This window comes from Rhinoderma darwinii, chromosome 3 (assembly GCF_050947455.1).
Source record: "Rhinoderma darwinii isolate aRhiDar2 chromosome 3, aRhiDar2.hap1, whole genome shotgun sequence".
Taxonomy (NCBI): Eukaryota; Metazoa; Chordata; class Amphibia; order Anura; family Rhinodermatidae; genus Rhinoderma; species Rhinoderma darwinii.
The window spans coordinates 1,227,253-1,255,242 of NC_134689.1; the positions used below are offsets into that span (position 1 = coordinate 1,227,253).

Below are 27,990 nucleotides of genomic sequence, written 5' to 3' on the forward strand. Positions count from 1 at the left end.
TTTTCGACGTCTCATCTCTCTGTCTCATCTCTCTGTCTCCGCTCTCTCTCGCCCTCTCATCTCTCTGTCTCATCTGTCTCAGCTCTCTCTCGCCCTCTCATCTCTCTGTCTCAGCTCTCTCTCACCCTCTCATCTCTCTGTCTCAGCTGTCTCACCCTCTCATCTCTCTGTCTCAGCTGTCTCACCCTCTCATCTCTCTGTCTCAGCTGTCTCTTATCCTCTTGTTACTTTGTATTTTTCTCAGCTATTTTTGGATACAGTAATTGAAGTTTCCATGGTTACTGTATCAGTTTCTGTCCGTAGATGATTACAGGAGGTTTATTAGACTGTTCTGTGCATCCGCCCAATCCCAGGTAAGGATCTCGTTACTTATGACTGGCCGGCGGAGATTTAGCAGAGTTCCTCTGAGTTTTGTGATATTTTCTGCTCGCCATGTAACGTATCCGCAGCCACATCCGACCTCGGGATACCAGTGTTTATTTCTTCACTGATGTCTTTCCTGGGGGGCACATACAGAAAATGAAGAAAAGGTCGTATTCCAGGGAGTGTTGTCATAATAACAATGAACCACCTGCCTGATCTCATTTATAAAACGCCAGTTGTTTCAGCGGAAAATCTGCCATATGTTCTATTACAAGGGGTGTCTCATGAGGGTTATCCGAGTCCATATGCCCTAATAGGACATATGGACGTCATCCGGGGCCCTCCCTATTAGTCAGAACTGAGAACTGATCTGTAAGAGCGGCCGCCGCTATAGACTTTAATATGGATAAATAGACTTTCCTATAACCATCCAATAATCCAGAATATCTAATAATTCAGCGCCTATAGATTCCCAGTGCTCCTGGATTAAAATTCTTGAGAAAACGTACAATGGTCATTTGTGGTTCATTAATAGTCTAATCTAGAGAGAAGTCGTTGTGCGTCTCCAGTACTTAGTGAATTGGGTAAATATGTAGATTGTAAATAAGTTTACTGAAAATTGCGCGGCTCCTCTTCAGCCATTTTCCAGGTCAGCGATCGATGTGACCCGTAGCCGAACAACTTCCAAACTTTTCATTCACCTCTGCGATCTCAGCCCCATGGTACCGACAATTATCATTGCAGTCGCCGTAATAAAAACAGGGCCCTGATCCTGAATCAGGGGCGATCGCTCCCACTCTTGTTGTGCCCCTAGAGGTGGGGTGACCTGGCTCTATAGTATCCACGCCTGATCAGTACCTGCACCCCCCCACGGTAAGCACTTCTCCTGTGATACATTGTTGTGACATCAGATAAATCGCAGATAACGCAGCAATTGTGTGTCCTGAGCGTGTCTGCTGATAACCGTATTGGCGCGCAGTGAAAGCGAAAATGTTCAATGTTTAACCAGCTCCTGTGCGGAATGTGAACTTTACTCCAGGAATTCTTGCGCCGGCAGGTGAAGTGTTTAATGTTTAATAAGAGAGTTTGTTTTCAGGGCTCGGAGGCTGGTACTTGGCCGATGAGAGGCGAGTTTCGGAGGTGACGATGCCCGAGGTGAGAGTGCAGAGAGGACAGGACACAATATGGACTTCTTAGTGTCCGGCCTGTGCTGTTCCATGAGGCCACATGGTGAAGACTAAGGGGTCTTAATGTACTTTTACGCTGGTCAAGTTTGGCCGGTATAATGAGCTCGTTGATCGGCGCTCCTGTCACAAGGAGCTGGTATGGCGACGAGCCCTCATTACTCCGATCGCTCGTCCACATACATTTCTATCATGTCGGCAGCGCGTCTCCCTGAACGCTCGTTTGCCCGATAATTGGCCAGTGTAAAAGGGTCTTTACACTGCTGGTCCCTAGCCAAAAGATAGAGAGGGGTCGTCTACTGGAAGCCTTTGCCCACCATATCAGTATAATGTGCAATATTGGTGGTGTGTAATATTGCTGCGGAGCCCTGGCCTAAAGGGGGTGTACATACCTGAATACCCCTCTAAGGCTTCGTTCACATCGGCACTAGGGTCCCGTTCCGATGTTTCGCTAGTCGACCGCTATTGATTCTATCAAAATGACGGAACCCCTGCACAACTGAGACAAACGGAAACCATTGGCACCGGATCAGTCACCAATGAAATCAATGCTGGTGGAAACGGAAACCATTGGCACCGGATCAGTCACCATTGAAATCAATGCTGGTGGAAACGGAAACCTTTGGTTTCCGTTTGTGTCAGTCAAGGTCTCGTTCGGATGGAAAGCTCAGCCGGAACGCCGGAACAGGACGCCAGCGCAGATGTGAACGAAGCCTAACACTGGCATACTGTAGATCCTCGAAATTCAACAGTCAGGGTCTGTGCTGATACTGGTCTAAAAATGATATTCGCATGTTTAAAGGACAAGTCCACTGTCCGTATCTCAGCAGGTGCTGTAAGTAATAAAACGGAAGTTTGTCATCCGATGCTGTGGAGCAACTCTCAACATTTTCTGTTGATAAACATCAAATAAGCGAAAAGGTAAAACGCACATTTTTGTTTTGGGTACAAAATAATTATCTGACAATCATCAACGACAAGAAGGAAATTGAGAAATCATGTTCTACCTGTAAAATCAGAGGAAATCAGGAAAAAAAGACATGAACCTATATAGATCACGTATTATCTCCATCACATATAACCCCCGGTCTGATCAACTCCATATCCAGGCTATAGGGGGCAGTATTATAGTAGTTATATTCTTGTATATAGGGGCAGTATTATAGTAGTTATATTATTGTATATAGGAGCAGTATTATAGTAGTTATATTCTTGTATATAGGAGCAGTATTATAGTAGTTATATTCTTGTATATAGGGGGCAGTATTATAGTAGTTATATTCTTGTATATATGGAGCAGTATTATAGTAGTTATATTCTTGCATATAGGGGCAGTATTATAGTAGTTATATTCTTGTATATAGGAGCAGTATTATAGTAGTTATATTCTTGTATGTAGGAGCAGTATTATAGTAGTTATATTCTTGTATGTAGGGGCAGTATTATAGTCGTTATATTCCTGTATATAGTGGCAGTATTATAGTAGTTATATTCTTGTATATAGGGGCAGTATTATAGTAGTTATATTCTTGTATATAGGGGCGGTATTATAGTAGTTATATTCTTGTATATAGGAGCAGTATTATAGTAGTTATATTCTTGTATATAGGGGCATTATTATAGTAGTTATATTCTTGTATATAGGGGGCAGTATTATAGTAGTTATATTCTTGTATCTAGGGGGCAGTATTATAGTAGTTATATTCTTGTATATAGGAGCAGTATTATAGTAGTTATATTCTTGTATATAGGGGGCAGTATTATAGTAGTTATATTCTTGTATATAGGAGCAGTATTATAGTAGTTATATTCTTGTATATAGGGGGCAGTATTATAGTAGTTATATTCTTGTATCTAGGGGGCAGTATTATAGTAGTTATATTCTTGTATATAGGGGGCAGTATTATAGTAGTTATATTCTTGTATATAGGAGCAGTATTATAGTAGTTATATTCTTGTATATAGGGGCAGTATTATAGTAGTTATATTCTTGTATATAGGAGCAGTATTATAGTAGTTATATTCTTGTATATAGGGGGTAGTATTACAGTAGTTATATTCTTGTATACAGGGGGCAGTATTATAGTAGTTATATTATTGTATATAGGAGCAGTATTATAGTAGTTATATTCTTGTATATAGGGGCAGTATTATAGTAGTTATATTCTTGTATATATAGGAGCAGTATTATAGTAGTTATATTCTTGTATATAGGAGGCAGTATTATAGTAGTTATATTCTTGTATATAGGAGCAGTATTATAGTAGTTATATTCTTGTATATAGGGGCAGTATTATAGTAGTTATATTCTTGTATATAGGAGCAGTATTATAGTAGTTATATTCTTGTATATAGGGGGTAGTATTACAGTAGTTATATTCTTGTATACAGGGGGCAGTATTATAGTAGTTATATTATTGTATATAGGAGCAGTATTATAGTAGTTATAATCTTGTATATAGGAGCAGTATTATAGTAGTTATATTCTTGTATATAGGAGCAGTATTATAGCAGTTATATTCTTGTATATAGGGGCAGTATTATAGTAGTTATATTCTTGTATATAGGAGCAGTATTATAGTAGTTCTATTCTTGTATATAGGGACAGTATTATAGTAGTTATATTCTTGTATATAGGGGGCAGTATTATAGTAGTTATATTCTTGTATATAGGAGGCAGTATTATAGTAGTTATATTCTTGTATATAGGGGGCAGTATTATAGTAGTTATATTCTTGTATATAGGGGTCAGTATTATAGTAGTTATATTGTTGTATATAGGGGGCAGTATTATAGTAGTTATATTGTTGTATATAGTGGCAGTATTATAGTAGTTATATTCTTGTATATAGGGGCAGTATTATAGTAGTTATATTCTTGTATATAGGAGCAGTATTATAGTAGTTATATTCTTGTATATAGGGGGCAGTATTATAGTAGTTATATTCTTGTATATAGGAGCAGTATTATAGTAGTTATATTCTTGTATATAGGGGGCAGTATTATAGTAGTTATAATCTTGTATATAGGAGCAGTATTATAGTAGTTATATTCTTGTATATAGGAGCAGTATTATAGCAGTTATATTCTTGTATATAGGGGCAGTATTATAGTAGTTATAGTCTTGTATATAGGGGCAGCATTATAGTAGTTATATTCTTGTATATAGGGGGAGGTATTATAGTAGTTATATTCTTGTATATAGGAGCAGTATTATAGTAGTTATATTCTTGTATATAGGGGCAGTATTACAGTAGTTATATTCTTGTATATAGGGGGCAGTATTATAGTAGTTATATTCTTGTATATATAGGAGCAGTATTATAGTAGTTATATTCTTGTATATAGGGGCAGTATTATAGTAGTTATATTCTTGTATATAGGGAGCAGTATTATAGTAGTTATATTCTTGTATATAGGAGCAGTATTATAGTAGTTATATTCTTGTATATAGGAGCAGTATTATAGTAGTTATATTCTTGTATATAGGGGCAGTATTATAGTAATATTCTTGTATATAGGGGCAGTATTATAGTAGTTATATTCTTGTATATAGGGGGCAGTATTATAGTAGTTATATTGTTGTATATAGTGGCAGTATTATAGTAGTTATATTCTTGTATATAGGGGCAGTATTATAGTAGTTATATTCTTGTATATAGGGGCAGTATTATAGTAATATTCTTGTATATAGGGGCAGTATTATAGTAGTTATATTCTTGTATATAGGGAGTAGTATTATAGTAGTTATAGTCTTGTATATAGGAGGCAGTATTATAGTAGTTATATTCTTGTATATAGGAGGCAGTATTATAGTAGTTCTATTCTTGTATATAGGGGGCAGTATTATAGTAGTTATATTCTTGTATATAGGGGGCAGTATTATAGTAGTTATATTCTTGTATATAGGAGGCAGTATTATAGTAGTTATATTCTTGTATATAGGGGGCAGTATTATAGTAGTTATATTGTTGTATATAGGAGGCAGTATTATAGTAGTTATATTCTTGTATATAGGAGGCAGTATTATAGTAGTTATATTCTTGTATATAGGGGGCAGTATTATAGTAGTTATATTCTTGTATATAGGAGGCAGTATTATAATAGTTATATTGTTGTATATAGGGGGCAGTATTATAGTAGTTATATTGTTGTATATAGTGGCAGTATTATAGTAGTTATATTCTTGTATATAGGAGCAGTATTATAGTAGTTATATTGTTGTATATAGGGGCAGTATTATAGTAGTAATATTCTTGTATATAGGGGGCAGTATTATAATAGTTATATTCTTGTATATAGGGGGCAGTATTATAGTAGTTATATTCTTGTATATAGGGGCAGTATTATAGTAGATATATTCTTGTATATAAGAGCAGTATTATAGTAGATATATTCTTGTATATGGGGGCAGTATTATAGTAGTTATATTCTTGTATATAGGGGGCAGTATTATAGTAGTTATATTCTTGTATATAGGGGCAGTATTATAGTAGTTATATTCTTGTATATAGGAGCAGTATTATAGTAGTTATATTCTTGTATATAGGGGGCAGTATTATAGTAGTTATATTCTTGTATATAGGGGGCAGTATTATAGTAGTTATATTCTTGTATATAGGAGGCAGTATTATAGTAGTTATATTCTTGTATATAGGGAGCAGTATTATAGTAGTTATATTCTTGTATATAGGAGGCAGTATTATAGTAGTTATATTCTTGTATATAGGGGGCAGTATTATAGTAGTTATATTCTTGTATATAGGAGCAGTATTATAGTAGTTATATTCTTGTATATAGGGAGCAGTATTATAGTAGTTATATTCTTGTATATAGGGAGCAGTATTATAGTAGTTATATTCTTGTATATAGGAGGCAGTATTATAGTAGTTATATTCTTGTATATAGGAGCAGTATTATAGTAGTTCTATTCTTGTATATAGGAGTAGTATTATAGTAGTTATATTGTTGTATATAGTGGCAGTATTATAGTAGTTATATTCTTGTATATAGGGGCAGTATTATAGTAGTTATATTCTTGTATATAGGGGGCAGTATTATAGTAGTTATATTCTTGTATATAGGAGCAGTATTATAGTAGTTATATTCTTGTATATAGGGGCAGTATTATAGTAGTTATATTCTTGTATATAGGGGGCAGTATTATAGTAGTTATATTCTTGTATATAGGAGCAGTATTATAGTAGTTATATTCTTGTATATAGGGGCAGTATTATAGTAGTTATATTCTTGTATATAGGGGGCAGTATTATAGTAGTTATATTCTTGTATATAGGAGCAGTATTATAGTAGTTATATTCTTGTATATAGGAGTAGTATTATAGTAGTTATATTGTTGTATATAGTGGCAGTATTATAGTAGTTATATTCTTGTATATAGGAGCAGTATTATAGTAGTTATATTCTTGTATATAGGAGCAGTATTATAGTAGTTATATTCTTGTATATAGGAGGCAGTATTATAGTAGTTATATTCTTGTATATAGGAGCAGTATTATAGTAGTTATATTCTTGTATATAGAGGGCAGTATTATAGTAGTTATATTCTTGTATATAGGGGCAGTATTATAGTAGTTATATTCTTGTATATAGGGGGCAGTATTATAGTAGTTATATTCTTGTATATAGGAGTAGTATTATAGTAGTTATATTCTTGTATATAGGGGGCAGTATTATAGTAGTTATATTCATGTATATAGGAGTAGTATTATAGTAGTTATATTCTTGTATATAGGGGCAGTATTATAGTAGTTATATTCTTGTATATAGGGGCAGTATTATAGTAGTTATATTCTTGTATATAGGGGGCAGTATTATAGTAGTTATATTCTTGTATATAGGGGCAGTATTATAGTAGTTATATTCTTGTATATAGGGGCAGTATTATAGTAGTTATATTCTTGTATATAGGAGGCAGTATTATAGTAGTTATATTCTTGTATATAGGGGCAGTATTATAGTAGTTATATTCTTGTATATAGGAGGCAGTATTATAGTAGTTATATTCTTGTATATAGGGGCAGTATTATAGTAGTTATATTCTTGTATATAGGGGCAGTATTATAGTAGTGTTATTCTTGTATATAGGCTGTCATTCTTGTAGTGTATTAGGTTTGGTCGTATGTACGTTGTATTATGCGGATTACGGTAGGCGCAGAGCCAGTCTATGGTGTGACGTCACTGGCTCTGGCATCATGAGGTGAATGGGTGGAGACGTTCGCCGGATAAGTAAAGACTTCGTATTATGAGTTATACGGTAAATGAGTGATAGTCTGGTGACGTCACGGGTCAGGCCACACCGCTGTCAGCGCAGGGGGCGTGTCTCTGGTAGTGGAATTTTCCATTCGTCCGTGTGCTCGGATATATTGTGGACGGGTCCGGGCAGCGCAGCTTCGTGTTACCGGGGAACGGATCGTCATTCAGACAGTGTGTGACTAAGGAGTCGTCGGGATCTATATCGCGATAGTCGTGAAGAGAACGGGCGGGGTGTGCGGGACGTCGGGCCGGGCGCTGCTTTCTCTGCTCCGCGGCTGTGTCAGCTCCAGGTTCCCGTTTATGGCTAATTATATTCATGTCCCACCCGGCTCACCGGAGGTTCCGCGGCTGGAGCTCACCGTGCTGGAGGGCGCCTACCGGGAGGGGGCTCTGCGGCTACTGAATGAGCTGCGGCCGGAGTGGAAGCCGGAGGACGTCACCACCCAGGTAACCAGGGGAGGGGGGGCTGCGGGGTCCCCGGTGTGTGGGGGGCAGGTAATGCGGGGTCCCCGGTGTGTGTGGTGCAGATAATGCGGGATCCCGGTGATTTGCGGTGACTGCGGGATTGTACAATGCGGAAGATTTATTAAAAATGGTGCATAGGAGAAGTGGAGCAGTCTCCCATAGCAACCAATCAGATTCCAGCTCTCATTTTTCAGAGGCTTTGTTGAAAGTGAAAGCAGCGTCGTGATTAGTTGCTATGGGAGACCGCTCCACTTCTCCTGTGCACCAGTTTTGATTGTCCCCCCATAATGTGTGCGTTGAATGGTGGGGGGGGTTTGTGAGTGGACAAGTTCAGGGGTACAGTGGGTTTTGGGTGGTTTCTCAGTATTGGGGAGCAGGGTGTGTGTGTGGGGGGGGGGGGGTCAGTGGTACTTGGACAGTTATGAGGTGGGGGAGGGGTTCTGATTATTGGGGTCCGGTCTTTACTTGCTGAGATTGTTGACCGCTTTCCGGAGACGTTGGATAAAGACGTGTTCACATTGTGAGGGATGCAGAGAGCGCTGCGGTCGCCGTGATGAATCATCGCAGTAACGTTATTCTGGGGGTGGAGATATTAGTGGCGAGGTCCGGCGTACAGAGCCGCCGTTCTGCCGGGGCCCGTAACCTCCGATTCCATACAGAGTCTGCAGCGGGTGTCTGGGGGTCATTCTCTGCAGGTTACGGCCCTTCGTGGGTGTTTTGCGCCCCTTTCTCTGTGTTTACAGGACGCCACCACGCAGCGTCAGTGCCCCCGGTCTCGCCGCCCGTGCCCCCGGTCTCGCCACCCCGCAGCGTCAGTGCCCCAGGTCTAGCCACCCGTGCCCCCGGTCTCGCCACCACGCAGCGTCCGTGCCCCCGGTCCCGCCACCACGCAGCGTCCGTGCCCCCGGTCTCGCCACCATAAATGGCGTTGGTGGGCGGGGGGTTAGGAGTGTAGCTGTCATAGTCACTGCTGCTGCCCTGTGCTCGCAGTTATCTGCCATATTCTGTTTTTTTTTCCACTGAAGGTGAAGGATCCTCCTCTTGTATTTTGAAGATTGCGCCAATGTTAGACCCTGACTCTAGTCTCGCCGCTGCTTCCGTGGAGTCGCGCTTTACCACACAGACAATGATGCCGCGGTTTCGTGTGCTTTTGGTTCCTCGTCCGGGAGAAGTGTGCGTTGGCTGAGCAGTCACATGACCGTCCTCTTCTCTGCGGTTTAGCGGCCGCGTCCCCCGGCTCCGCAGACCTCCGGGTTCATACAGCGTCTCCCCTCAAGAAAATAAAATCTTGGTAACTCTGCTGCTCCTGCAGGGGATGTCACCCTACTTTCCTGGAGTCCTGAATGTCGCCTTCCTCACAGTCCGCACTGCGCCGCCTTTCACGTGTGGAAACGCTCGTCTTCTGTGGTGGGGCGGATGACGCCGGGTCGCCTCCGGTAATCATTCCTTGGTCATGTGACCTTCCTGAGCCATCGCTATTGGTTGCAGTGATGAGGTCATCGTGTTCTGCTCCTCCAGGGCTGACTCTGCCGGCCGCGCTGCCCGTGTAGTGTCTGCACCCAGAGGACCAGGACGAGCTGCGGGGGAGGAGGCTGCCGTTGTGGGGGCCCAGCGGGCGGCGCTGTGTGTCCGGTGCCGTGTGATGGGGTGGGGAGTGTTAAGCCCTGTTTGTGGGGTCTCCAGTGCGGCACAGGTTGGGGTTCTCCTCCAGCTTCCTGCTCGCCCCGTCCGCCCCCCCTCCTGTCCTCGTACTCCGGAAGCTTCTGCTCACGCCATGTTTAGTGTCATATTTCTGTGACTTGTGGTTTGTTTGCAGGCGTGTCGTGTGCGTTTGCTGTAGGATAATTTGAGGCCAGGGCTACACGGCGGCATTGCACCTTGTAGTCAGTGCCCCCGTCATATTCCAATTATTACCTACATTGTAACAAATCCTCAGCTGTGTTTGCAGGGCTCGGTATTTAAGTTTTCAGCCTCTGGATGTAAATAGCAATTTACCCTTTTAGCCACAGCAAGCAGAGATGTTGAAATATTAAGCATGTAATTTAGTGATGGAGTGCGGTTTGAGCCCTTGCGTGGCATAAGTTGCCGGTTTCTCGCCGTGGCGTTCACTTCTCCCCCCTGGGCGGCTCATCTCCCCGATTCTTCCATGCTGCAGGGTCCTGGGGGTGACGTCTTGGGTGATTGCGTTATTTTGTGCACCCCTGAAGTTCCACGTGAGGAGGGGGCGCCTTATAGTTTCCTGTAATGTTTGTGAGGTCGGGTGAGTCTTCCGGTACCCCATCGTATGAGTCCGATGTTCAGAATCTGTCGTCCCTCAATGGAGCATTCCTGACATACTTGTTCACAATCTGTAATTGAGGAATCCCTGCTCTGAGCTCACACCCACGGGCCCTCCATCTGCAGCTCAATATCGTCTATTGTTCCCTGTTATCAGCCATGTCGGGCTGGGCAGTGACACTGACTGTAGGATACGTTGTGCGGCGGTTACGTCTCACATGACTGTGATTGGTTTCAATCAAGTGGGAGGGATCGGAGAAGTTGTACAGTCCCTACAGCACGGCGGGACCTCTCCATATCCACGTACCCCCTTAGTACGTGGAGGAAGGGGGGTGCTGATTATCCATTACCCTCTCTAGCGGATATTGGGGACCCAGCGCCCCTGCTACTCCCTGTGGATGGGTCTAGGAGGACGTGGTTATCATGTTTCCTGGTGGAGGAAGTTCGGGGTTCTATTCTCGGTTAAAGGTTTATCTGAACTTATGCAGAACTTTTTATAGGTCATAGAAACGTGAGAAGTTGTGATCTGTGGGGGTCCAGGTACAGAGACCCCCCCCCCCTCCCAATACTGCGCCTTCCACTGTTACCGGTGCTCCTCCTTAGGCTCTGTTCACACAGTTTTTTGCACGCTGTTTGCCACGTTTTTCGCCCCAAAGCAATTGAGCGCCGATGGGCAAAAACAGCGAAATACGGGAGGTCAGAGATGTAACCGCGCGAAGATCAGGCATGGCGCTGCTTTCTCCCGCCAGACTGTTTATCCGCTCGCGGCAAAAATCACATTTTCGTACGTTGTTTGGCGCGTTTTCCGACGCGGTTTCCGTGTCAAACGTGTCAAACTCTGTGTGAACTGCTGACCCTTAGGCTGAAGACACACATAGTTGTTCTATTGGGGGGCACCAATCACCGTGGAAGGTGCAAGAAGGTGGGGGGTCTCAGCGCTCCGACCCCCACAGATCACAGTGGAAGATGCAGGATGATGGGGGGGTCTCAGCTCTCGGACCCCTGCAGATCACAGTGGAAGGTGCAGGATTGGAGGGTCTCAGCGCTCGGACCCCCACAGATCACAGTGGAAGATGCAGGATGATGGGGGGGTCTCAGCGCTCCGACCCCCACAGATCACAGTGGAAGGTGCAAGAAGGTGGGGGGGTCTCAGCGCTCCGACCCCCACAGATCACAGTGGAAGGTGCAGGATTGTGTGTGGGGGGGGGGGGGTCTCAGCACTCTGAGCCCTACAGAAGACAGTGGAAGGTACAGGATTGGGGGGTCTCAGTGCTCCGACCCCCACAGATCACAGTGGAAGGTGCAGGATGATGGGGGTGGGGGGGTCTTTCCACTCGGACCCCTTCAGATCACAGTGGACGCTCCAGTGCTATGATGAGCTGTGGACTCTTGTCCCTGTGTATTACCTTCTGTGCCCGGTACAGTATATAATGATGTTTTGGAGTGTCCCGGCTGTCGTGACGGGTATATACTGGTTGATGAGCGGTGCGGGCAGGTTTGTGCAGCGGGGGGTTCGGTGGCGGGGCACTTGTTTTCTGACCGTTGTGTTACTCCCCTGAGTTCTGGGAGTCGTGATCGCTCCAGGACTCTGCACTTGTAGAGGTTCATAACCTAAAGCGGGACTATACTCTGTACACCATTTTCCATAACTCTGCTTGCTGCCAGTGAATTTATTGCTTACATCTAGAGGCTGACACCTGTACACACCTTCTACTTCTCACACCTGAGGTCTTGTTACTGTGTATCAGTCTAGACCATTCATCCTCCAGACTGATACGTTGTAACCTCTACCATGACAGGAGAGATTTGTGCTGCTGAAGTCTTTAGGTCAGAGATGATTATCTAAACTGGATGCAATTGTAACAAACCCTCAGGCTCTGGATGTAAACAATAGATGTGATTCACTAACCGCATGCAGAGATATTGAAATGGTGAATTGAAACACCGTTTATTATAAAGTTGCTGACCGTTATATAATGATGAATCGTTATGTGTAGGAGCCTGGACAGGTCCATGTGTCATATGTTGGGGTCTCTGGACAGGTTCATATGTTGGGGTCTCTGGACAGGTTCATATGTTGGGGTCTCTGGACAGGTTCATATGTTGGGGTCTCTGGACAGGTTCATATGTTGGGGGTCTCTGGACGGGTCCATATGTCAGGGCTCTCTGGACAGGTCCATATGTCATATGTGGGGGTCTCTGGACAGGTCCATATGTTGGGGGTCTCTGGACAGGTCCATATGTCATATGTGGGGGGTCTCTGGACAGATGACCCCGGGATCCTCTGTGTTAAACGTGGCTGCTCGGGTTGATTCCTCTTACATAAGAAGCTTATTGTTCCCTCGCTGTTTGTCATGTGAGTCGTGTCATCTGCAGGATCCTGGCGCCGCCGCTGCTCTCCACCTGACCCCGTATTTATTCACTGCAGCAGTGGTTTTATGTCCTGACATCAGAATATGCCCCTGAGATAAAATGACAGGCTTGACAGTGCCAAATAATGTCACCCAGCTTTCCATACACCCTGAATGGCAAATCTCCATTATTATGAATAGACCCCACAATAATAATGGAAGGGGGTCTCTGGGTCTTCTAGGATCATGTGTTTCCTTCGTTATTTGCCCCCGCATTCCTCGACTCGTGCAGGATTCCACCGAATTATTCTATTGGATTTTAACCCTTCTCCTGAAATGATTATTCGGGCTTCTGGATTGTGGAGTCGGCAGCAGAGAAATGCGAGGAGGGGATGGCGCTGCAGTGCTGGCTCCTGAGCATCTGCAAGGGATGATGACGACCACATCGGATCCGTACACGAGAGATTATACAATGTTACAGCCTGGATTATACTCCAGAGCTGCATTCACTATTCTGTTTGTTATTGGTAACAGTCAGCAAGCTTGTGGATGGACGCTCCCACCAACCGCTTAGCAAAGGTGTGTAATGTATGGGGGCAGGTCATTTTTCCTTATTAACAGCGCCTTTTGAAAAGACACTGAACAAGCAAGGAATGATGGGAGATTTTAGCTCTGAAGCCTGTAGAATAGTGAGTGCAGCTCTGAAGCAATAGCGGTTTCCACACCTCCACAAAAACTGCCGGACTAGGTGGGGGTGCTCCATACACACCACTGTCGTGGGATCGTCCAGTGGAAAGGTAATGTCTGTGCCGGTCTGGAGGTAGAACGCGGAGTGGATTGGCGCGCTGCTGCGCAGTAATGTGGACGCGGCCGGCGCTCTTGTAACGCCCTCGTCACGTCTGCAATCTGCACCTTCTTCCGTTCAGCCAAATGGTGTTTCCTTGGCGTTGACGCCATCTGTGAATGGGCTTGGAGCGGTCGGCTTTATTACGCACGGTTACTTAATTCCTAGTTCACGAGTTTTGTGACGGGCAGAAAAAATCGTGCTCCAAAAATCCTTCCGGAATTTTGAGGCAGATTTTGACTTGCGAGAGCGTCTTGATGATTTTAGTTTTTTTCTGCCGACCATTGATCCTAACGGCAGGTCTGAGGCAGAAACCGTGAGAAGAGCAAAAGCCGCCCGGGGAGAAGACGCCTCTGCCTCTAAATTGAAATCAATAGATGGCGATTTGGGGCGTTTCTTTGCGCTGATTCTGACGTGGCTTCCTCGTCAATCATGGTCTATAAACTCCGTGTGAACTGGTCCCAACACCTTTATTAGGTCTCATTAAGTCGTCTTCTTGTTGATTCCTTAAACTTAAAGGGACAGTTCAGCGTTAGCGTCTCTGTAATTGCTGTGCATTTAATTATAAGTATAAACTACTGTTCCCTGTTATCAGCCGTATTAAAGTTGGGAAAGTCTGAGCGTAATTTTATTTTTCAAGGTTCCCATTTTATGTAATTGTTTGTTTCAGGTATTTACGGACGGTATAACTAATAAACTGATTGGCTGCTATGTCGGAGACACTATGGAGGACGTTGTCCTGGTGAGAATCTACGGGAACAAGACCGAGCTGCTCGTGGACCGTGACGAGGAAGTGAAGAGTTTCCGTGTTTTACAGTCGCATGGCTGCGCCCCCCAACTGTACTGCACCTTTAATAACGGCCTGTGCTATGAGTTCATGCAGGGAGAGGCGCTGGATCCTGAGCACGTCTGTAATCCTAAAATATGCCGGTACGAACAAGCGCAAAATATTGTCCCTGGGTGGTTATTCAAGCAGGGAACTGGATCACTGGCGTGCGCTGTATATGACAGGACTGTAGGAGGTGCTGCGGGGTCACTAGTGTGCGCTGTATATGACAGGACTGTGTAGGAGCTGCTCCGGGGTCACTAGTGTGCGCTGTATATGACAGGACTGTAGGAGCTGCTGCGGGGTCACTAGTGTGCGCTGTATATGACAGGACTGTAGCAGCTGCTGCGGGGTCACTAGTGTGCGCTGTATATGACAGGACTGTAGGAGCTGCTGCGGGGTCACTAGTGTGCGCTGTATATGACAGGACTGTAGCAGCTGCTGCGGGGTCACTAGTGTGCGCTGTATATGACAGGACTGTAGGAGCTGCTGCGGGGTCACTAGTGTGCGCTGTATATGACAGGACTGTAGGAGCTGCTGCTGCGGGGTCACTAGTGTGCGCTGTATATGACAGGACTGTGTAGGAGCTGCTGCGGGGTCACTAGTGTGCGCTGTATATGACAGGACTGTAGGAGCTGCTGCGGGGCTCACTAGTGTGCGCTGTATATGACAGGACTGTAGGAGCTGCTGCGGGGTCACTAGTGTGCACTGTATATGACAGGACTGTAGGAGCTGCTGCGGGGTCACTAGTGTGCGCTGTATATGACAGGACTGTGTAGGAGCTGCTGCGGGGTCACTAGTGTGCGCTGTATATGACAGGACTGTAGGAGCTGCTGCGGGGTCACTAGTGTGCGCTGTATATGACAGGACTGTAGCAGCTGCTGCGGGGTCACTAGTGTGCGCTGTATATGACAGGACTGTAGCAGCTGCTGCGGGGTCACTAGTGTGCGCTGTATATGACAGGACTGTAGCAGCTGCTGCGGGGTCACTAGTGTGCACTGTATATGACAGGACTGTAGGAGCTGCTGCGGGGTCACTAGTGTGCGCTGTATATGACAGGACTGTAGGAGCTGCTGCGGGGTCACTAGTGTGCGCTGTATATGACAGGACTGTAGGAGCTGCTGCGGGGTCACTAGTGTGCGCTGTATATGACAGGACTGTAGGAGCTGCTGCGGGGTCACTAGTGTGCGCTGTATATGACAGGACTGTAGCAGCTGCTGCGGGGTCACTAGTGTGCGCTGTATATGACAGGACTGTAGGAGCTGGTGCGGGGGTCACTAGTGTGCGCTGTATATGACAGGACTGTAGGAGCTGGTGCGGGGTCACTAGTGTGCGCTGTATATGACAGGACTGTAGGAGCTGGTGCGGGGTCACTAGTGTGCGCTGTATATGACAGGACTGTAGGAGCTGCTGCGGGGTCACTAGTGTGCGCTGTATATGACAGGACTGTAGGCGCTGCTGCGGAGTCACTAGTGTGTGCTGTATATGACAGGACTAGGAGCTGCTGCGGGGTCACTAGTGTGCGCTGTATATGACAGGACTGTAGGAGCTGCTGCGGGGTCACTAGTGTGCGCTGTATATGACAGGACTGTAGGAGCTGCTGCTGCGGTGTCACTAGTGTGCGCTGTATATGACAGGACTGTAGGAGCTGCTGCGGGGTCACTAGTGTGCGCTGTATATGACAGGACTGTAGGAGCTGGTGCTGGGTCACTAGTGTGCGCTGTATATGACAGGACTGTAGGAGCTGCTGCGGGGTCACTAGTGTGCGCTGTATATGACAGGACTGTAGGCGCTGCTGCGGAGTCACTAGTGTGCACTGTATATGACAGGACTGTAGGAGCTGCTGCGGGGTCACTAGTGTGCGATGTATATGACAGGACTGTAGGAGCTGCTGCTGCGGTGTCACTAGTGTGCGCTGTATATGACAGGACTGTAGGAGCTGCTGCGGGGTCACTAGTGTGCGCTGTATATGACAGGACTGTAGGAGCTGGTGCTGGGTCACTAGTGTGCGCTGTATATGACAGGACTGTAGGAGCTGGTGCGGGGTCACTAGTGTGCGCTGTATATGACAGGACTGTAGGAGCTGCTGCGGGGGTCACTAGTGTGCACTGTATATGACAGGACTGTAGGAGCTGCTGCGGGGTCACTAGTGTGCGCTGTATATGACAGGACTGTGTAGGAGCTGCTGCGGGGTCACTAGTGTGCGCTGTATATGACAGGACTGTGTAGGAGCTGCTGCGGGGTCACTAGTGTGCGCTGTATATGACAGGACTGTAGGAGCTGCTGCGGGGGTCACTAGTGTGCGCTGTATATAACAGGACTGTAGCAGCTGCTGCGGGGTCACTAGTGTGCGCTGTATATGACAGGACTGTAGGAGCTGCTGCGGGGGTCACTAGTGTGCGCTGTATATGACAGGACTGTAGGAGCTGCTGCGGGGGTCACTAGTGTGCGCTGTATATGACAGGACTGTAGGAGCTGCTGCGGGGTCACTAGTTTGCGCTGTATATGACAGGACTGTAGCAGCTGCTGCGGGGTCACTAGTGTGCGCTGTATATGACAGGACTGTAGGAGCTGGTGCGGGGTCACTAGTGTGCGCTGTATATGACAGGACTGTAGGAGCTGGTGCTGGGTCACTAGTGTGCGCTGTATATGACAGGACTGTAGGAGCTGGTGCGGGGTCACTAGTGTGCGCTGTATATCACAGGACTCTAGGAGCTGCTGAGGGGGTCACTAGTGTGCGCTGTATATGACAGGACTGTAGGAGCTGCTGCGGGGGCACTAGTGTGCGCTGTATATGACAGGACTGTAGGAGCTGCTGCGGGGTCACTAGTGTGCGCTGTATATGACAGGACTGTGTAGGAGCTGCTGCGGGGTCACTAGTGTGCGCTGTATATGACAGGACTGTAGGAGCTGCTGCGGGGTCACTAGTGTGCGCTGTATATGACAGGACTGTGTAGGAGCTGCTGCGGGGTCACTAGTGTGCGCTGTATGACAGGTCTGTAGGAGCTGCTGCGGGGTCACTAGTGTGCGCTGTATATGACAGGACTGTAGGAGGTGCTGCGGGGTCACTAGTGTGCGCTGTATATGACAGGACTGTGTAGGAGCTGCTGCTGCGGGGTCACTAGTGTGCGCTGTATATGACAGGACTGTGTAGGAGCTGCTGCTGCGGGGTCACTAGTGTGCGCTGTATATGACAGGACTGTAGGAGCTGCTGCGGGGGTCACTAGTGTGCGCTGTATGACAGGACTGTAGGAGGTGCTGCGGGGTCACTAGTGTGCGCTGTATATGACAGGACTGTAGGAGCTGCTGCGGGGGTCACTAGTGTGCGCTGTATATGACAGGACTGTAGGAGCTGCTGCGGGGTCACTAGTGTGCGCTGTATATGACAGGACTGTAGGAGCTGCTGCGGGGTCACTAGTGTGCGCTGTATATGACAGGACTGTAGGAGCTGCTGCGGGGGTCACTAGTGTGCGCTGTATATGACAGGACTGTAGCAGCTGCTGCGGGGGTCACTAGTGTGCGCTGTATATGACAGGACTGTAGGAGCTGCTGCGGGGTCACTAGTGTGCGCTGTATATGACAGGACTGTAGGAGCTGCTGCGGGGTCACTAGTGTGCGCTGTATATGACAGGACTGTAGGAGCTGCTGCGGGGTCACTAGTGTGCGCTGTATATGACAGGACTGTAGGAGCTGCTGCGGGGTCACTAGTGTGCGCTGTATATGACAGGACTGTAGGAGCTGCTGCGGGGTCACTAGTGTGCGCTGTATATGACAGGACTGTAGGAGCTGCTGCGGGGTCACTAGTGTGCGCTGTATATGACAGGACTGTAGCAGCTGCTGCGGGGTCACTAGTGTGCGCTGTATATGACAGGACTGTAGGAGCTGCTGCGGGGGTCACTAGTGTGCGCTGTATATGACAGGACTGTAGGAGCTGCTGCGGGGGTCACTAGTGTGCGCTGTATATGACAGGACTGTAGGAGCTGCTGCGGGGTCACTAGTGTGCGCTGTATATGACAGGACTGTGTAGGAGCTGCTGCGGGGTCACTAGTGTGCGCTGTATATGACAGGACTGTGTAGGAGCTGCTGCGGGGTCACTAGTGTGCGCTGTATATGACAGGACTGTAGGAGCTGCTGCGGGGTCACTAGTTTGCGCTGTATATGACAGGACTGTAGGAGCTGCTGCGGGGTCACTAGTTTGCGCTGTATATGACAGGACTGTAGGCGCTGCTGCGGGGTCACTAGTGTGCGCTGTATATGACAGGACTAGCAGCTGCTGCGGGGTCACTAGTGTGCGCTGTATATGACAGGACTGTAGCAGCTGCTGCGGGGTCACTAGTGTGCGCTGTATATGACAGGACTGTGTAGGAGCTGCTGCGGGGTCACTAGTGTGCGCTGTATATGACAGGACTGTAGGAGCTGCTGCGGGAGTCACTAGTGTGCGCTGTATATGACAGGACTGTAGGAGCTGCTGCGGGGGTCACTAGTGTGCGCTGTATATGACAGGACTGTGTAGGAGCTGCTGCGGGGTCACTAGTGTGCGCTGTATATGACAGGACTGTAGGAGCTGCTGCGGGGTCACTAGTGTGCGCTGTATGACAGGTCTGTAGGAGCTGCTGCGGGGTCACTAGTGTGCGCTGTATATGACAGGACTGTAGGAGGTGCTGCGGGGTCACTAGTGTGCGCTGTATATGACAGGACTGTGTAGGAGCTGCTGCTGCGGGGTCACTAGTGTGCGCTGTATATGACAGGACTGTGTAGGAGCTGCTGCTGCGGGGTCACTAGTGTGCGCTGTATATGACAGGACTGTAGGAGCTGCTGCGGGGGTCACTAGTGTGCGCTGTATATGACAGGACTAGCAGCTGCTGCGGGGTCACTAGTGTGCGCTGTATATGACAGGACTGTAGCAGCTGCTGCGGGGTCACTAGTGTGCGCTGTATATGACAGGACTGTGTAGGAGCTGCTGCGGGGTCACTAGTGTGCGCTGTATATGACAGGACTGTAGGAGCTGCTGCGGGAGTCACTAGTGTGCGCTGTATATGACAGGACTGTAGGAGCTGCTGCGGGGGTCACTAGTGTGCGCTGTATATGACAGGACTGTGTAGGAGCTGCTGCGGGGTCACTAGTGTGCGCTGTATATGACAGGACTGTAGGAGCTGCTGCGGGGTCACTAGTGTGCGCTGTATATGACAGGACTGTAGGAGCTGGTGCGGGGTCACTAGTGTGCGCTGTATATGACAGGACTGTAGGAGCTGGTGCTGGGTCACTAGTGTGCGCTGTATATGACAGGACTGTAGGAGCTGGTGCGGGGTCACTAGTGTGCGCTGTATATGACAGGACTGTAGGAGCTGCTGCGGGGTCACTAGTGTGCGCTGTATATGACAGGACTGTAGGAGCTGCTGCGGGGGTCACTAGTGTGCGCTGTATATGACAGGACTGTAGCAGCTGCTGCGGGGTCACTAGTGTGCGCTGTATATGACAGGACTGTAGCAGCTGCTGCGGGGTCACTAGTGTGCGCTGTATATGACAGGACTGTAGGAGCTGCTGCGGGGTCACTAGTGTGCGCTGTATATGACAGGACTGTAGGAGCTGGTGCTGGGTCACTAGTGTGCGCTGTATATGACAGGACTGTAGGAGCTGGTGCTGGGTCACTAGTGTGCGCTGTATATGACAGGACTGTAGGAGCTGGTGCGGGGTCACTAGTGTGCGCTGTATATGACAGGACTGTAGGAGCTGCTGCGGGGGTCACTAGTGTGCGCTGTATATGACAGGACTGTAGGAGCTGCTGCGGGGTCACTAGTGTGCGCTGTATATGACAGGACTGTAGGAGCTGCTGTGGGGTCACTAGTGTGCGCTGTATATGACAGGACTGTGTAGGAGCTGCTGCGGGGGTCACTAGTGTGCGCTGTATATGACAGGACTGTAGGAGCTGCTGCGGGGTCACTAGTGTGCGTTGTATATGACAGGACTGTGTAGGAGCTGCTGCGGGGTCACTAGTGTGCGCTGTATGACAGGTCTGTAGGAGCTGCTGCGGGGTCACTAGTGTGCGCTGTATATGACAGGACTGTAGGAGCTGCTGCTGTGGGGTCACTAGTGTGCGCTGTATATGACAGGACTGTAGGAGCTGCTGCGGGGGTCACTAGTGTGCGCTGTATATGACAGGACTGTAGGAGGTTCTGCGGGGTCACTAGTGTGCGCTGTATATGACAGGACTGTAGCAGCTGCTGCGGGGTCACTAGTGTGCGCTGTATATGACAGGACTGTAGGAGCTGCTGCGGGGGTCACTAGTGTGCGCTGTATATGACAGGACTGTAGGAGCTGCTGCGGGGTCACTAGTGTGCGCTGTATGACAGGACTGTAGGAGGTGCTGCGGGGTCACTAGTGTGCGCTGTATATGACAGGACTGTAGGAGCTGCTGCGGGGTCACTAGTGTGCGCTGTATATGACAGGACTGTAGGAGCTGCTGCGGGGTCACTAGTGTGCGCTGTATATGACAGGACTGTAGGAGCTGCTGCGGGGTCACTAGTGTGTGCTGTATATGACAGGACTGTAGCAGCTGCTGCGGGGTCACTAGTGTGCGCTGTATATGACAGGACTGTAGCAGCTCCTGCGGGGTCACTAGTGTGCGCTGTATATGACAGGACTGTAGGAGCTGCTGCGGGGTCACTAGTGTGCGCTGTATATGACAGGACTGTAGGAGCTGCTGCGGGGTCACTAGTGTGCGCTGTATATGACAGGACTGTAGGAGCTGCTGCGGGGGTCACTAGTGTGCGCTGTATATGACAGGACTGTGTAGGAGCTGCTGCGGGGTCACTAGTGTGCGCTGTATATGACAGGACTGTAGCAGCTGCTGCGGGGTCACTAGTGTGCGCTGTATATGACAGGACTTTGTAGGAGCTGCTGCGGGGTCACTAGTGTGCGCTGTATATGACAGGACTGTAGGAGCTGCTGCGGGGTCACTAGTTTGCGCTGTATATGACCGGACTGTAGGAGCTGCTGCTGCGGGGGTCACTAGTGTGCGCTGTATGACAGGACTGTAGGAGCTGCTGCGGGGGTCACTAGTGTGCGCTGTATATGACAGGACTGTAGGAGCTGCTGCGGGGTCACTAGTGTGCGCTGTATATGACAGGACTGTAGGAGCTGCTGCGGGGTCACTAGTGTGCGCTGTATATGACAGGACTAGCAGCTGCTGCGGGGTCACTAGTGTGCGCTGTATATGACAGGACTGTAGCAGCTGCTGCGGGGTCACTAGTGTGCGCTGTATATGACAGGACTAGCAGCTGCTGCGGGGTCACTAGTGTGCGCTGTATATGACAGGACTGTGTAGGAGCTGCTGCGGGGTCACTAGTGTGCGCTGTATATGACAGGACTGTAGGAGCTGCTGCGGGGGTCACTAGTGTGCGCTGTATATGACGACTGTAGGAGCTGCTGCGGGGGTCACTAGTGTGCGCTGTATATGACAGGACTGTAGCAGCTGCTGCTGGGTCACTAGTGTGCGCTGTATGACAGGACTGTAGGAGCTGCTGCGGGGTCACTAGTGTGCGCTGTATATGACAGGACTGTGTAGGAGCTGCTGCGGGGGTCACTAGTGTGCGCTGTATATGACAGGACTGTGTAGGAGCTGCTGCGGGGTCACTAGTGTGCGCTGTATATGACAGGACTGTAGCAGCTCCTGCGGGGTCACTAGTGTGCGCTGTATATGACAGGACTGTAGGAGCTGCTGCGGGGTCACTAGTGTGCGCTGTATGACAGGACTGTAGCAGCTCCTGCGGGGTCACTAGTGTGCGCTGTATATGACAGGACTGTGTAGGAGCTGCTGCGGGGTCACTAGTGTGCGCTGTATATGACAGGACTGTAGGAGCTGGTGCGGGGTCACTAGTGTGCGCTGTATATGACAGGACTGTGTAGGAGCTGCTGCGGGGTCACTAGTGTGCGCTGTATATGACAGGACTGTAGGAGCTGCTGCGGGGGTCACTAGTGTGCGCTGTATATGACAGGACTGTAGGAGCTGCTGCGGGTGTCACTAGTGTGCGCTGTATATGACAGGACTGTAGGAGGTGCTGCGGGGGTCACTAGTGTGCGCTGTATATGACAGGACTGTAGGAGTTGCTGCGGGGTCACTAGTGTGCGCTGTATATGACAGGACTGTAGGAGCTGCTGCGGGGTCACTAGTGTGCGCTGTATATGACAGGACTGTAGGAGCTGCTGCGGGGTCACTAGTGTGCGCTGTATACGACAGGACTGTAGGAGCTGCTGCGGGGGTCACTAGTGTGCGCTGTATATGACAGGACTGTAGGAGCTGCTGCGGGGGTCACTAGTGTGCGCTGTATATGACAGGACTGTAGGAGCTGCTGCGGGGTCACTAGTGTGCGCTGTATATGACAGGACTGTAGGAGCTGCTGCGGGGTCACTAGTGTGCGCTGTATATGACAGGACTGTAGGAGCTGCTGCGGGGTCACTAGTGTGCGCTGTATATGACAGGACTGTAGGAGCTGCTGCGGGGTCACTAGTGTGCGCTGTATATGACAGGACTGTAGGAGCTGCTGCGGGGTCACTAGTGTGCGCTGTATATGACAGGACTGTAGGAGCTGCTGCGGGGTCACTAGTGTGCGCTGTATATGACAGGACTGTAGGAGCTGCTGCGGGGTCACTAGTGTGCGCTGTATATGACAGGACTGTAGGAGCTGCTGCGGGGTCACTAGTGTGCGCTGTATATGACAGGACTGTAGGAGCTGCTGCGGGGTCACTAGTGTGCGCTGTATATGACAGGACTGTAGGAGCTGCTGCGGGGTCACTAGTGTGCGCTGTATATGACAGGACTGTAGGAGCTGCTGCGGGGTCACTAGTGTGCGCTGTATATGACAGGACTGTGTAGGAGCTGCTGCGGGGTCACTATTGTGCACTGTATATGACAGGACTGTAGGAGCTGCTGCGGGGTCACTATTGTGCACTGTATATGACAGGACTGTAGGAGCTGCTGCGGGGTCACTATTGTGCACTGTATATGACAGGACTGTGTAGGAGCTGCTGCGGGGTCACTAGTGTGCGCTGTATATGACAGGACTGTAGGAGCTGCTGCGGGGTCACTAGTGTGCGCTGTATATGACAGGACTGTAGGAGCTGCTGCGGGGTCACTAGTGTGCGCTGTATATGACAGGACTGTAGCAGCTGCTGCGGGGTCACTAGTGTGCGCTGTATATGACAGGACTGTGTAGGAGCTGCTGCTGGGTCACTAGTGTGCGCTGTATATGACAGGACTGTAGAAGCTGCTGCGGGGTCACTAGTGTGCACTGTATATGACAGGACTGTGTAGGAGCTGCTGCGGGGTCACTAGTGTGCGCTGTATATGACAGGACTGTAGGAGCTGCTGCGGGGTCACTAGTGTGCGCTGTATATGACAGGACTGTAGGAGCTGCTGCGGGGTCACTAGTGTGCGCTGTATATGACAGGACTGTGTAGGAGCTGCTGCGGGGTCACTAGTGTGCGCTGTATATGACAGGACTGTAGGAGCTGCTGCGGGGTCACTAGTGTGCGCTGTATATGACAGGACTGTAGGAGCTGCTGCGGGGTCACTAGTGTGCGCTGTATATGACAGGACTGTAGCAGCTGCTGCGGGGTCACTAGTGTGCGCTGTATATGACAGGACTGTGTAGGAGCTGCTGCGGGGTCACTATTGTGCACTGTATATGACAGGACTGTAGGAGCTGCTGCGGGGTCACTATTGTGCACTGTATATGACAGGACTGTAGGAGCTGCTGCGGGGTCACTATTGTGCACTGTATATGACAGGACTGTGTAGGAGCTGCTGCGGGGTCACTAGTGTGCGCTGTATATGACAGGACTGTAGGAGCTGCTGCGGGGTCACTAGTGTGCGCTGTATATGACAGGACTGTAGGAGCTGCTGCGGGGTCACTAGTGTGCGCTGTATATGACAGGACTGTAGCAGCTGCTGCGGGGTCACTAGTGTGCGCTGTATATGACAGGACTGTGTAGGAGCTGCTGCTGGGTCACTAGTGTGCGCTGTATATGACAGGACTGTAGCAGCTGCTGCGGGGTCACTAGTGTGCGCTGTATATGACAGGACTGTAGGAGCTGCTGCGGGGTCACTAGTGTGCGCTGTATATGACAGGACTGTAGGAGCTGCTGCGGGGTCACTAGTGTGCGCTGTATATGACAGGACTGTGTAGGAGCTGCTGCGGGGTCACTATTGTGCACTGTATATGACAGGACTGTAGGAGCTGCTGCGGGGTCACTATTGTGCACTGTATATGACAGGACTGTAGGAGCTGCTGCGGGGTCACTATTGTGCACTGTATATGACAGGACTGTGTAGGAGCTGCTGCGGGGTCACTAGTGTGCGCTGTATATGACAGGACTGTAGGAGCTGCTGCGGGGTCACTAGTGTGCGCTGTATATGACAGGACTGTAGGAGCTGCTGCGGGGTCACTAGTGTGCGCTGTATATGACAGGACTGTAGCAGCTGCTGCGGGGTCACTAGTGTGCGCTGTATATGACAGGACTGTGTAGGAGCTGCTGCTGGGTCACTAGTGTGCGCTGTATATGACAGGACTGTAGAAGCTGCTGCGGGGTCACTAGTGTGCACTGTATATGACAGGACTGTGTAGGAGCTGCTGCGGGGTCACTAGTGTGCGCTGTATATGACAGGACTGTAGGAGCTGCTGCGGGGTCACTAGTGTGCGCTGTATATGACAGGACTGTAGGAGCTGCTGCGGGGTCACTAGTGTGCGCTGTATATGACAGGACTGTGTAGGAGCTGCTGCGGGGTCACTAGTGTGCGCTGTATATGACAGGACTGTAGGAGCTGCTGCGGGGTCACTAGTGTGCGCTGTATATGACAGGACTGTAGCAGCTGCTGCGGGGGTCACTAGTGTGCGCTGTATATGACAGGACTGTGTAGGAGCTGCTGCGGGGTCACTAGTGTGCGCTGTATATGACAGGACTGTAGGAGCTGCTGCGGGGTCACTAGTGTGCACTGTATATGACAGGACTGTGTAGGAGCTGCTGCGGGGTCACTAGTGTGCGCTGTATATGACAGGACTGTAGGAGCTGCTGCGGGGTCACTAGTGTGCACTGTATATGACAGGACTGTGTAGGAGCTGCTGCGGGGTCACTAGTGTGCGCTGTATATGACAGGACTGTAGGAGCTGCTGCGGGGTCACTAGTGTGCGCTGTTTATGACAGGACTGTAGGAGCTGCTGCGGGGTCACTAGTGTGCGCTGTATATGACAGGACTGTAGGAGCTGCTGCGGGGTCACTAGTGTGCGCTGTATATGACAGGACTGTGTAGGAGCTGCTGCGGGGTCACTAGTGTGCGCTGTATATGACAGGACTGTGTAGGAGCTGCTGCGGGGTCACTAGTGTGCGCTGTATATGACAGGACTGTAGGAGCTGCTGCGGGGTCACTAGTGTGCGCTGTATATGACAGGACTGTAGGCGCTGCTGCGGGGGTCACTAGTGTGCGCTGTATATGACAGGACTGTAGGAGCTGCTGCGGGGGTCACTGTTGTGCACTGTATATGACACGACTGTAGGCGCTGTTGCGGGGTTAGTTGCAGGCACAATGTCTGAGGGAGTTTGCCGCTTCTCTCGCCCCTCCCCCATCACGGCCTGTGCCGTCCCTCACTCTCTCCGTTCGTCCCCGTTTCCTCCTGAAGGTGACTCTTTTAAATCTTCCACGTAATTCACCCGGCGCTTCCGCTTTATAATTCGCTGCTAAGAGGCTTGTGGTGACTGTAATGCGGCACCTCGGGGGGTAAGTGGTCACTTCACAGCGCCAGTCACTGAGGTGGAAGTTTACTAACGGAATGGGCCCCTGATCCGCCCCATTAACTCCTTAATGACCGGCCTATTTTGGACCTTAATGACCAAGCTATTTTTTACGTTTTTCAATCGTCTCATTCCAAGAGCTATAACCTTCTTATTTTTGCGCAGACATCGCTGTATAAGGGCTTGTTTTTTGCGGGACAAGTTGCAATTTTTAATAGCACCATTTTTAGGTACATATTATTTATTGATGAACTTTTATTAACTTTTTTTTGAGGGGGAATAGAAAAAAATCTGAAATTTCGCCACTCTTTTTTGCGTCCTAAATCTACGCCGTTTACCGTGTGGTATAAATAACACAATAACTTTATTCAGCGGGTTGTTACGATACCACATTTGTATAGTTTTTGTATGTTTTGCTACTTCTACACAGTGAAAACGCTTTTTTTTCAAAATTATTTGTTTTCGGGTCTCCATATTTGAAGAGCCGTAACGTTTTTTATTTTTTCGCCGATGCGGTCGTATGAGGGCTTTTTTTTTGCGGGAAGACTTGTAGTTTTTATTGGTACCATTTTGGAGTAGATGTGTCTTTTTGATCACTTTTTATCACATTTTTTTAAAGTCAGTGTTCAATTTTCCCATAGTTTTTTATTATTTTTTTTACGGCGTTCACCGTGCGGGTTAAATAATGTAATAGATTTATAGTCGGGGTCGTTACGGACGCGGCGATGCCAAATATGTGTAACTTTTTAACTTTATTTAGTTTTTTTAATAGTAAAGCAGTTTGTAAGGGGAAAAGCTTAGTTTTTCATTTTTTTTCACATTTTTTTTTTAATTAACTTTATTCAACTTTTTTTTCACTTTTTTACTAGTCCCATTAGGGGACTATAATATGCGATTCTGCGATCGCATTTATAATACACTGCAATACTTCTGTATATAGTGTATTACTGCCTGGCCGTTTAACACGGACAGGCATCTGCTAGGCCTGCGGCATGATCTAGCAGGCATTCACTCCAGGCAGCCTGGGGGCCTTTATTAGACCCCCGGCTGCCATTACAGACACAGACCCTCGGCGATCGTATCGCCGGGTGCCGGTGAGATGAGAGGAGCTCCTCCCTCTCTCCAAAACCACTCAGATGCGGTGCTCGCTATTGTGCACCGCATCTGAGGGGTTAAACGGGTGAGATCGATACTAATATCGATCTCACCTTGCAGAGCAGGGACGCCCCCAGCCCTCGGACACCTCTAGCAGCCGGAGCAGGGAGATCTGACAGCTCCCTGCTCTGTAAACTTATTCCGATGCCGCGACGTAAAAAGTCTATGGCATCGGAATAAGGCCCGTTAGTGACCGACGTAGAAACACGATGGGCCGGTCACTAACGGGTTAATCTGCGGGGGGGGGTGGGGGGTGGGGGGCGTCTTTACTTCAGGAGCAGCACTTGATGATTGACCAGGAATCTGTGGGGGGAGGGGGGATATTTCGCTATTAAATCTCGGGGGATGTTCACACGGCCTATTTTCGGACATAATTCAGATTACGCCATAAAAGACGGCTCCGTTACTCCTCCAAACATCTGCTCGCTGCCTGCAATGGGAATTACGCTGTTCTGTTCCCACGAG

At 48.6% G+C, this 27,990-nt stretch overlaps 1 protein-coding gene across 2 annotated transcripts in view; it reads left to right on the forward strand.

Moving 5' to 3' along the window:
- The first annotated feature begins 264 nt into the window (after positions 1–264).
- ETNK1 (ethanolamine kinase 1) overlaps positions 265–27,990 on the forward strand; it is a 37,535-nt gene continuing 9,809 nt past the window's right edge. The window contains exons 1-2 of one of the 2 annotated variants that reach the window (XM_075855643.1): positions 265–353; positions 14,431–14,690. In XM_075855643.1, the coding sequence (XP_075711758.1) occupies positions 14,485–14,690 (206 nt within the window). In that variant the 5' untranslated portion in view covers positions 265–353; positions 14,431–14,484. Of the gene's footprint in view, positions 354–7,871; positions 8,271–14,430; positions 14,691–27,990 lie in introns of those variants that run through there. The other variant, XM_075855642.1, reaches the window with a different exon arrangement.